This window comes from Heliangelus exortis, chromosome 1 (assembly GCF_036169615.1).
Source record: "Heliangelus exortis chromosome 1, bHelExo1.hap1, whole genome shotgun sequence".
In the NCBI taxonomy this organism is placed as follows: Eukaryota; Metazoa; Chordata; class Aves; order Apodiformes; family Trochilidae; genus Heliangelus; species Heliangelus exortis.
In genome coordinates, this window is record NC_092422.1 from 124,222,244 (window position 1) to 124,234,394 (window position 12,151).

Below are 12,151 nucleotides of genomic sequence, written 5' to 3' on the forward strand. Positions count from 1 at the left end.
CTATTATTTATTCTATTTTCAGGTTTGGAGAAACTTACTGTACCTAGCAAACTTGACAGGTTACCTTAATTACTGCAACCTGTGAACTTGCAGGCAACTTAAATGAAATTTGTACTAAACAGTTAGTAGAGGCAAAAACCCAAGTCACCAACACAGCCAGTTAAGCACAGAGAAAAATCTGGAGTCATGCATACAGGCAGGCTATGGGACAAGCTGCAGTTCATACAGATTTGACTAAGAAGATCTTTGAATTTTCACACAAGGATTTTAAATAATTTTGTTAGTAGGAAAACAAAGGATATTCAGAGACAGCATCATATTGTGAAGTATTAGCACTCCTACCATAAGAAATGCCATTACAACTCTTATCAATTTCTCTACTTTAATAGAAATTAAAGTAATAAATTAATAGAAACTGATGTTCAGTTTGTGCATGACCCAACACCGAAGAAACACAGGTCAAACCAGGGCCACAGTGTGCCACCTTTGAAGTTTATTCATTCACATAACTCTTAACAGCTCACTGTACTGTAACCAGTTTGCCAGGTGACATTAACCTTAGTATAAAAATAGAAAGGACATCCATCTCTAGAAAGGTTAGTATGAATTTCCATGGCTCAAGTCAAGATCCTGAATACCACTCTGGCTTTTCTTCAAAGATGGGACTTTTCTTTGTAGTCTCATAGCAGCACACAAGATGCAGCCCATAGCTTAAGAATATTTTACTTAAGGGCATGAAGTTTTAATGCTCATCAGCTACATGAGCCATTCAACCCTGGAAACTCAGAAACTGGAGAAAAAGTGTCACCAAATGACTTTTTACTTGTCAAAGCCTCTGCCCTATGAAAAATCTTTATGTATGTGCAAGCACAGCTCAGCAGAGAACGTGGCTGTCAGTCTGCATCTTACTACAGAACACCATTAGTTTAACTTCTGAGCAAAATGACCTTGCTAGCATCACTCAGGAGCTTTTAGATTTGCAAGGTTCTTTTCTTTACCTTTAGAAGCAGTTTCTCTTTTGTATAAGCAGTGATGACAATGGCATTATTTTAGTCAACTGCAACATGCAGTTTTTCAATCAATCAAGAAACCTCTTACTGAAATTTTGATAGCAACACATATTCTAAGCAGCTACAGAATGGCACTGAATACACTGAAAAGTAATAAAGCATATGCCAAAGCCTCGTGCTCACACGTAGCTGCACTATAGCACTTCAACAAAACACAATCAAAGGAGCATGAGAGTGGAGGCTGACATATCTCTAGCATCCAGAACAGTGTCAGATTGCTGAGTACTGCAGTTCTTGACCAGAACCACCACAGCATTTGGGAGAATGTTTTGCTTTGCCCCTACAAACAAGTGAGGGCAGGATCAGAGCTGAACTATGGAAGGGCTGCTTCACATCATACCAGTGGGTACCCCTATTTTTCAGTTTTTGATGATTTTTTTTTTTTCTGCTGGTGTGAAAGAATATCCAAAGGTAAAAAGATAACTCAAAAGCAACTAACAGTGATATCTGTAGGAAGCAATGTCTGGGTAGGATGCACACCAACTGGGTTTTTAGATTAATGGTGAGATTTCTACTAAGTTTATAATACAAAATGTATCATCCAGTAATATTCTATACCTACTCCTTAGCTATCCCAGCTTAACCTTACTCAACACTCACAGTCCATACACTGCACCACTGCAGAAATTTGTGAGCACAGCTCTAGTAAAGCCAGGACTTAGAAGTGTTCCTCAGAATAGTCCCAGGGCAGAACCATGTGTAGCAGAAAACTTATCAGCCCTCAGGTCACAACTCTCACTGCTATACTACTTTGCTGTGAAGTCAGCCTGATAGATTTGTGTGTAGCAACACATCCCCTGCAAATCCAGAAACCAGACCACTCGGGCAGCTTTCAATAGTTTGTCAGTCCCCCCCAGCAACTTTGATGGCATCCTAGTTGCAGACAGGTCCTTTCAAGATGAACCATTCTTCACCACTGGAGAAAAGCCAAATGTGACTGCAGCTCAGTCAGCTCTAGCTTGTCATGGAGATGAGATTATACTATTCCTCATCTTGGATTGTGCATTAAGACAGATCAGTAATTATAACTACCAGTGTTCAGAACACTGAGCCAGTGGTCCTGTGCTGTTTAAACCCACCCACCCACCAACTCATGACAGTGGGACTGACACCAGGACATTCCCCAGAGGTGCTACTACTGCCTTTCATTCCTAGAATGCTAAATCTTTTCTCCTTTCAAAAGACACCAGACTGTAAAGGTTGTCTCCTTTACTTTTATCAATACATAAGCATTTATCTGAACGTATTCTGGGCAGCTCAAAATTGTCTCCTCTGGTGAAACTGAAGACAAAGGGAAAGACTGGAGTAACTATTGGTGAAGCTTGCTTATGTTTGAACTTTGTTGCATGAAGGGTCACTGAAATCAGTTCAGATAACATCTCATTTTGAAGCACCATTCAGGAGAAGCTTCATCTACATCAAGTTCCCAAGGTCCTGCCACCCAGCAAAATCAATTTTTAAGATAAATAAGCTAAACCACTAGGTAGCACAGAGTTTTTTTTTTTAATTGCTGTACACACTAATGGGCATATGTGTATGATAGTATATTTAGTATATTAGTATATTTTGTGAACAGCAGTCAAACTGGGATCAGAAAACTGATTAAGACTACCAGAAATGCTGTATTTCACTCACTTGCCAACATGCCTCCATTTTATGCAAAACCTTTTACCTTCTATTTAAGCAGTATGATATAAAACATTAAGAGGAAAAATAGAGAGTTAGAAAACCAGAATTTTGAATTTAAAACCTAAGTATCCTATAAGAGTGGGAAACTGCTTTAATTCATCAAGAATTCAAAATCTGTTTTGCCTAAGGGTGGGGGCACAGATAAAAAGGCAGATCATATCTATGGTGGCTTCTTTATAGATAACATCCTTAAATGTACTTAGTGAGGCCTTTTATAGGTCAGTTCTCAAATGTTTATATACATCAGTTTCAAAACAGTTTAGTTTGGATTATCCTCAAAGGTCTATTTATCTCTCTTATGTAGTTATATGTAAATGGTTTATTCACTCACCTTCACTCTATTCTGGGAGAGTTGAGTCAAGCATTTTCTGCACAAATGCAGAAATATTACACTACTGTAATATGTCATTTGGCATAAAGTCACAGTTCTACTTTCATTAAGTGTTTATGAGTCAGACAGAAATTTAGCCATGAAATGGAAGCATGCTGGGAAGCAAGCTGATTAGTTTAACCTCACCACGCTATACCCCTGTTCTAACACACAAAACTGCTGTTCTTTGAATTTCACAACCATGAAAGTCTCAGTCAAATCCTGGAGAAAGGAGGGTTCCCTTTTTCTTCTTGATTCCCATCTGAAAACAGCAGCAGCAGAAAGCAGATGGATTTTTTTTGTTGTTGTTTTGTTACCTCTTCATACACCTCTCTGACGGCTGCTCCTCCTGGCTCTTCTTCTGGTTCCATTCCTCCACCAGGTACAATCCACTGATCTGGGTATCGGCTACTGCTTACCAACAGCACCTATAAATAATTGCAAATCACCATTACATAGAGCTCACAAGCCAGGAATCTTGGTGCTACATACTTTTTCAGCAATTCACTTATTCACCTTGCCAGACAGATTATAGACTTTAGAAATTAAACATAATTAGTGGACAAAAGTCGTAAAATGTTTAAAAAAAAAAAAAGGTGAAATAATTAACATCCAGTGTTTTTAATACAACTAAATCAAAATAATGGCATTGTCATCTCCTTTCACAAACATGTTCATCAGATGCTTAGACACAATGTGAAAAATAGACAACACAATAGGCACAAGAATGAAGATGTTCAGCAAATATCTGATAATATTCTTCAATATTGAAGTATTACACAGACAGCAAAGCAATAAAATTAAGACACTTCTATAATACAGCAGTTAAGCTAATTCTTCTGCAATGGCATCTTTTGGCTAAAAAATGGACTTCAGAAAATAGCTCCCATTTTCTGTCTTAGACAAGCTTCTTTTCAGTAATTGAATTGTTACAGTAGCATGGCATGCTTACAATACTGCATACCTAAATTATAAGAGTACTTCATCAGCCCTTGTCCAATTTAGTTTCTTCTAACATTTCCCCAAGAGAAAAAAACTGCAACATTGAATATTAAATGATTCCTACATTTATAAGGCTTTTTTTCCAAGACACTGTAAATTCACTTACTTTGACTCTGTACCCTGCTCATACCATTGATATACACAGATTTAAACCCCACTGTCTGTAGGACACATTCTTCATAATATTCAGAGCCAAAAAGATTTTAGCCACCTGTGCAACAAACTTGGATGCTTTGGCTCTAGAATAATTTGCAGCAGCAGATGATGATAAGAAGACCCTGATTCAGGATCATATGGAAATAAACAGTTTAACTTGTGTTAGAGACAGGTCCCTGATAGTAAGACATACTTGATCATCTGTGCATTAACAAACTTCATATGCTAGGCAATACTTATTTAAGCCCTACCCTGAAGTCAAAGGACAACTGCAGGGAGCAAAGGGACAAGATCAGTGCTTGCATCTTTAGAAGCAATTAAAAGACCAGCAACAAGAGCCTCAGTCTAATGGTTACAGAACCCACTGGTACCAGATGACTGAAGTGACAGTCCAGTCCTCATCACCTACCTTTATGGTCTTTAAACTCATCTTCTGCCCAAGTTAGCAGGAAAATGACTGCCTGACAAGGGCTGTCACTTACACTACATCCCTTTGCCCCTCACAGAAACACAGTGTAGACTCACCTACAGAAACTGGGGAGTGTAATTAAGATGACTGCATAACTTTGCGAGTGTAAAAATGCATGTGCATGCTGGAGCCTCATCTGACAGGTATTTTCTTCTAGTGTTTTTTATTTGAAGTCAAGATTTCTTCTACTCTGAAAGATTCTCCACTGTAGTAACTTCCCCCAGTTTTTTCCTGTGCTAAATAAGTAACATAGCAGGGACCTCATTTAGTAGAGAATCATTCTTGGCATCTCATCTAAATGTTCGCATTTTCAGTCAACTTATTTTTTTATTCAGCTATCTAAAAACCCAGGAATAATCAGCAAAGGCAACAAGGTTGACACAAACATATCTCAACTTGATCCTTCCAACCAAAGCTTTTAGTTTCCTGGCATCCTTTGATATTAACAAAGGATGCTCAGAGGGTACGGCACACAGCTACAGTAGATGTAGTTTTAAAAAGTTTTAACAGCTAGGTGGAGCATCTCAATCATTACAAAGAGCCACCATGTCTACAATCCTTAAAGAGCAGCTGTAAAAATCAACTTTACTTGTCAGATCCCAGATGTAAGGATTACAAACTATTTTCTGCTGATCAAACTAGCACTCACTGCAGTCATGTGGAAGCTAGCAACAATGATGAACAAAAGGATGATTGTATCACATTAAGTCATTCCCAGCTTAGTAGAATGGTTTCAGTAAGCATTCATTGTTTAGTTAAAGCTAAACATGAAATTCTTACTACTGCTAAGGTATAAATCAAGTTGCTGGTTCTGGCAGCATAGCATAAAGCTGTGAATTTTATGCCTTTATATAAAAACCATTTACTATCACTAACCTGACCAATAGTCTATTAAGCCAGGTTTGTATACCTGTTGGTTTTAAATTACCCTTTTCAAAAACAGAAACAAACACATCTAGCATAACATTAAAATACATCAACTCTAGTAGACAGGCTTTACAGCTATAAATACAATAAACTCCCAAGAATTTCAGACTGTGAGTTCATTCGGGAACCTGTCCAAGCCTCCACAGCCCCAGAACTGAAGCATTTTCTCAGCATCTTTCCCTCTATGCTTTACTCTCCTCTGATCCCATGGACTGCACCAAGGAACATACCCAGGACTTCAGACACATTTTTTTTTCCTCCCAATGGCATTAACATCTGAAGCCACTAAGGCACAAGCCATTCATCAAAAGCAAAAGCATACTGGGAGGTAATGAATTTCTACAAGAGCCAAGAGGTCACAGACAGCAATTTTAAGACTCTGTGGTACTGCTGAAAAGCACTCCACACATTATTTCACTTATGGTAGCAAGCAATATACACTCACACGTTTTCAGCTTGGGGTTTTTTTATTTTTATGTAGTGGATGTAGTTTTCACATATTTCCACCTGTAAGTGGCCAGGAGACATATCCCACAGTACCTGAATGACTAGGCTGTAAATATAGAAAAAAATTAAGAAACCAAAAAGCTGTGGTTTGTTGACAATGCACTTATCTTCCATAAGAGGTGCAAAATTAGCAGCAAAAAGCCAGCAATTCATCTTCCCTTGGTATAAAGTAAACAAACAAGAACCACCACAAGAAGAGATCTAGGTCACCTGGACATCCAGTCTACTGAGGAAGTTCATAGTCACATAAATTACAGTAGTCCACAGAAAAACAAGACTGCAGAATATCACACCTACATTTTTTCTGGCCTACACACACCATATTTTATATCACAATCTCACCAGGTTAAGAAAAAAAAATAACAATGGAACTAACTTCCCATGCAGATAAATCTGTACCCTGTATCTCTGAATGCAAAGGACTGCAATTTCTTGCTAGGGAACACTGCCTTTCCTATGTCTCTGAAAAAGCCTTACTGTTGATGACTCTTGCTCAAAAGATTTCTGAAGTACAGAGTAATGGCACCAAATCTGCTTGCCTAGTTATACTGTTAAATTTATCTTACTCCAAAGACTAAGGTAAAGTTATTATTTTCCATAATCCTGCCAAGTGAGGGAAGTAAAATTCACCTAAGAGGAGCAGAAGACAAACTCTTCCACTAAGTCTTCCTAGTCAAGTTTTTACCTTGTTTTCAAGTCCAGGAATAGCAATGACCTTTGAGTGGAGTGAGGAAGAGAAACTGCTAGCCAGCCTACTTGTAATAAGCACCTATTGATATGCTTAACCAAGATATGGTTAACCAAAAACCCAAAGGTAATTACAGAGCATGTGGCATCATGGGACTTGCTCATTCACTATAAATGCTAAGCCTGCAGACAAACAACTGAAAAATTCTAGAGAAGGATGCCAAGTTCTGGCCTGTTTAGTGTTGTCAAGTCAAAAAAAAAAAAAAAAAAAAAAAAAAAAAGTGAGACAGTCAGCAGACATATATTCCGGAACACTAAAGTGGCAACAGCTCAGAGTAATATAAATTACAACCAAGAGCTACTCCTCTTTATGTTTTTTTCCATGCAAAGCATTCAAAGTGGTAGAAAATTAAGGTTATTCAACGTACAATTGCTTTATATCTTCCTTAACTGTAGGGCTTTATAGCTCACAAAAATAATTGTATTAAAAATCAGATTACATTATATTCAGAAGCAAGGTTAAGGTTGCAAACTCTCTAGATAGAACAAACTAGCAAAGCTGGACTCCTCTGACTTAGAGCAGAGCTGTCCACAACTTGATATATAATGAATGAAAAGGAGCAGAAGCCACTATTAAACCAAATGCAAGATGGGAATTTTTCTGTAAGAGATGTATTACTTGCAAGGAAAAACAAACACTTGAAGAAGTACCACTCCAGTACCACATAAGTGAGTCATTAGATGTCTCTCTTGTCCCAGCTTAAGCACGCACATTCCTCTCATCCCCTCTGCACACCCCATTTTTTCCCTCTCATCAACCCCATGAATCTAACTAGCAGTGTACAACTAGCTGTTTCATTTACCTGATGGAGATACCCTAGTTTGCCATTTTTATAGTAAAACTTGCAGTTAAAAGGAATGACTTCCAAGAGGAGGGGAATCAACTCCTCTACCCCCCGCCCCCAAAGACTGCTGAGCACATCTGGCTCAGTTGCCAAGACCACCACGTGGCTCAGGTGTAGCACTGAACACTGCATAAAGAAGGAAAGTATAAGGCAGGTGCATGGAAGACACTGGATATATATCCCAGGCTCTATGAAGCTCAGTAGATGTGAACAATTTCAGAAGCTTTAAACTGGTTAAAGTATAGGAAAAATCACAAGGGTTACAAGAGGTACCTCTCGGGTAAAACCAAGTGTCTGAATGGTACAACTGAGAACAGATGAACTGTATGTCTTCACAGGAACCAGAAACATGAAGAGGCAAAACCAATAACCTTATTCTAAGAAAACAACTGGATGCAATTTGATGGAAGTTAATGTAATCTAGCTTTTTCTACTCAACATGGAGAACTTCAGCCTATCTGGTCAGTCAGTTACAAGAACCTGAAGGAGCCAAAGATGCTTCAGTCAAAATAAAGCTAAAGGGGCGAGTTGAGCCCTATGGTTTGTCTGAACACAGCCATAAGCAAGATCCTCGGGGAAAAATATTAGCAGAAATATTTCACTGTTCCCTAACACTTCAAACTCCCCAGTGTTTTAATCTCAGAAGCTTCCTTAAATTACGGGGAAACTACTTTGAATGCCACAACACAGGAACATTACCAAGAAGCAAGGAAAAACATCTTTTACTAACTCTATCAAGCTTTTAAAATAGCCATGTGGACCATATTTGCAGGATTCATTGCATGATTTATTATGCAAAAGCACATATTTCAAGTTACAGAGCACATTTTCACCTGCTAGATTTCCTTTATCTAACACTTTTTGTGATTTTAAGAACCACTGCCTTATTTCAGTAGTTCTGAAACAATTTTTCAGTTCCCCTATAGGTTACTGTGACATCTTTATCCTAGAATGCCATTGTGCCTTTTTGGACTACAGAAACTTGAAAAATACAATGGAGGTTTTCAATGAAAAATACAATGGTGCTATGGCTTGCCATAGCACTGCCACACAGGTACCATTTAGTAAGGAACATACTTTACCTCCTGAAGGTATTCTCAGTAGAGGCCTTATGGTCCTCACTCTTTACTGCAGTCGTTTTCAAAATCACTTTTAAGCTGGAGATGTAATGTGCACAAAGTTACTGTAGAGTAGTAATAAAACCTTGAGATCAGACCTGACAGCATTTTAAAAGCTAATTAAAGTCAAGGCTGCATTTTCTTTACTTTCTACCTTACACTGGCACAGTCAGTTTGGGAAGCTGATCTGGCTGAGAATGGGCTTGTCCCATTAAAGCCCAGTTTTCAGCAGTACCCCTGCCATACAGGAGTTAAAAACACTGGGGCAGAAAAGCACGACTGCAGCCACCCCATTTCAGATCAGCCTAAACCAATTCAAGAGCCTCTAGCAAAGTATTTTACAGACAATAGACTGAAAAGCAGTATCCAACTATGAGGTTAAAAAGGTTTAGTCCCACTGAACAGGAACCAGCAGAGCAGCAGAGAAATGGTGTAACAACTAGCAGTACATTAATCCTAATGCTCATTAAATTGAGCACAGCATCTTGAAAGCAACTCAAACTGGATTCTGTCTGTACAATATATTAAATAAAGTCTGAAATATTCTGCCAACTTAAAGTAATGATCACTCTTCAAAGGAGCAGAACGATGCTTGAGTATCAATCAGCACAGTCTTACTAACATTCTGGATGATAAAGATACATATTCATATCCTTTTTTATAATACTTCAAAATCAGATCTGTAAATTATAGAGATCTTCTTTGAGATCTTCTGATTTGAAGGCTGTGTAGCAATAGGGAGAACAATATCAGGCTTTTTCAGAAGCAGTTTTGGCTTAACCCCCAGTTAAAATTCTATTACTATACGATTTACTTCACGTGAAATTCACAGATTTGGCTAACATGCTGTTATAGTGACTCAGATTTGAGTACCTTCCTCTAGCTGTTTAAAGTACTTTGTGTTGTCCTTCAGCTAAAGTGTTCATATTGGGAATAAACAGCACTTTGCTATTATGGTACATCAGTTAGAACACACTTCCTCATGCCAACAAGCACTCAAGACACCTGAAACATTAGATCTCCCCCCAGACTTTGGTATGCTTCAGAGAATCAGATGAGACAGCTCTCATGGTACAAGGTGTGAATCTTACACCCAGCCATATGGCAAAAGGAGATTTCTGGCTACAAAAACCCTGCAAACAAACAAGAAACATCCCACAAGTAAAAACATCCCATCTGTAAAAAAAGTTCCACTTCTCACACTGGGTCAGTTCCCCAGTCAGCTTTATGGTATGTCCCTCTTCCCCTATGATTGCCAATAAAGACCAAGAGAAAAAACACATAAGGTAGTACAGGAAGAGCTAAAACTCATATTGCTGCCTATTTCTTTGTAACCTGAAAACACTGCCTAATCTTGAGCAGAACTGGGCTTTACTGGTTACTCAGCAACATAATCTGTTTGACTAAGGGATCAGTTTCCAAGCACTTGGCAGAAACAAGAGCTCCATCCAAGCCTTTGAGAACCATTCAGCTGTAGGTAAAGACATGACAAGGTTACTTCTTGACAAGTACCAGTTACCTTTTAGCCTTTCTTGTCTTTGAGGTACTTGGGGAAAAAACAAACAAACAAACAAAACAAAATCACAATGTAAGTCTTTGAACACATAATTTGTTTTTAAATATTTATGGTTTATAGGACTGGTTCCACTGAAATGCTTAAGCACTAAGTAAGACTGTAGTGTTTCATTAAATCAATGGCTGGCCAAAACCAAACACATCTTTCTTCAAGGTGGAATAACTGGTGACAGCCATCTCATTAAAATGAACTCTTTAAGTGTTCTACAAACAAGAATGGAAAAAATACACATCAACCTGCGGTCCAAACTTGTGTATCTACAAAAGATGTTTAGGAAACATGGCTACAAATACTACTTAGAGATATGTATGTGTATATGTATATACATAGCTAGGATTTGTATGTATTTCTGAGCAAGTCTGCCACTCCACTACTTCACAAACTGGTAATTTGGAAGTTCAGAGCACCACTGAGTTAACTGGGGCAATTCAAACAGAAACTTAGCCACAAGTTTAAATCCTTCAAGTAAAATCAGGATGGTGCAACTGAACTATAAAGAGTATCTTCTCACATATCTAAACACTGACAAATATTACTAGTTCAAAAAAACTGCATCTTCTACACAAGGCAAAACACAAAACATGTTTTTGTTGCAGGACACCTTAGCTTCATGTAAGACAGGTACAGCCATGTTTCCTTCTCCCCTCAGCCCATTTAGAGCAACTATAGACCCTGTTAGATCCATTTGGGTGGCACAGACAAGTAATACAACAGGTAATGTAAAAAAATAATGGAGGTTTTGCAATACAAAATAGCTCATGGTTCACCGATTTTAGTATCTGGAGAGGAATGACAGAAGACTGAAGCTTCCTGCCATAGTGTATATCCAAATGTCCTCCAGCTTCACTGAACTTGCAGGTTTTCACTACTGGAAAATAGCTGCTGTTTGTTAAAAAAAAAAAAAAAAAAAAAAAGTCTGAACATGAAGGCAAGGTGTATATGTAATGCCTGGAGAATGCTGTTTTTCTGTGGAAGTAGGGATAACAAGGCACTTGTGCTTTCTAAGTTGGTTACCTGACATAAATCCTACCACAGCAACCTAACATTCAATTACTTTTATTTAACAGTAACACAAGCTTAACCACTGCAGAACCCAAACGTGAGCCTGCAGGGCTTCACCACGAGCAGCCGCTGTCTCTGGAGACACACCATAAAGAGCTATTTTGAAAAGAAAATGTTGATGAAAAACTAAGGCAGCAACCATCCTCTGTCAATTATTCCTCCTGTCTGTTAGCAGGGCAGGGACATGAGACAGAGTAAGTAAAAACCACAGCATGCCTGATGTGCTTATTGAAGCATGTATTGGGGAAGCTAGGTCCATACACTGCTTTGGAGGGCACATGTGCTTTAAATAAGAGTGCCAGAGAGTCACACCCTTTAAGTTATATTTTAAGGCACCCGATATCTGTGTCTGCACACCCAGGAGCTGACACTAAAGGATAAAAGAAAACAAATGCAAAATTCTGAGTTAACTACATAAGATATTTCATAGCTATGAAAGTGTCTTCACAGTAATTCCTAGAATATCCCATTTCGCCTGCATAACCAGGGGACACTTCTGAGCCCTGACTTTGTAGATCAGGTTACCTTACAGCAGGTCTTTCCAGTTTTCAGGTTATTTAGACCCATGCAGACAACACTTTACTTTTTCCTTTTTTTCCTTTAATAAAACCAG

The 12,151-nt window shown here is 38.4% G+C and overlaps 1 protein-coding gene and 1 long non-coding RNA gene across 4 annotated transcripts in view; both read right to left on the reverse strand.

Annotated features, from left to right (window-relative positions):
* Positions 1–12,151, reverse strand: part of LOC139806162 (uncharacterized) — a 69,840-nt gene that overhangs the window by 16,108 nt on the left and 41,581 nt on the right. The window lies entirely within an intron of this gene.
* Positions 1–12,151, reverse strand: part of NUDT4 (nudix hydrolase 4) — a 28,855-nt gene that overhangs the window by 11,147 nt on the left and 5,557 nt on the right. For all 3 annotated transcript variants that reach the window (XM_071765342.1, XM_071765348.1, XM_071765355.1), the window contains exon 2: positions 3,447–3,557. In XM_071765342.1, coding sequence (XP_071621443.1) covers positions 3,447–3,557 — 111 coding nt within the window. The remainder of the gene's footprint in view (positions 1–3,446; positions 3,558–12,151) is intronic.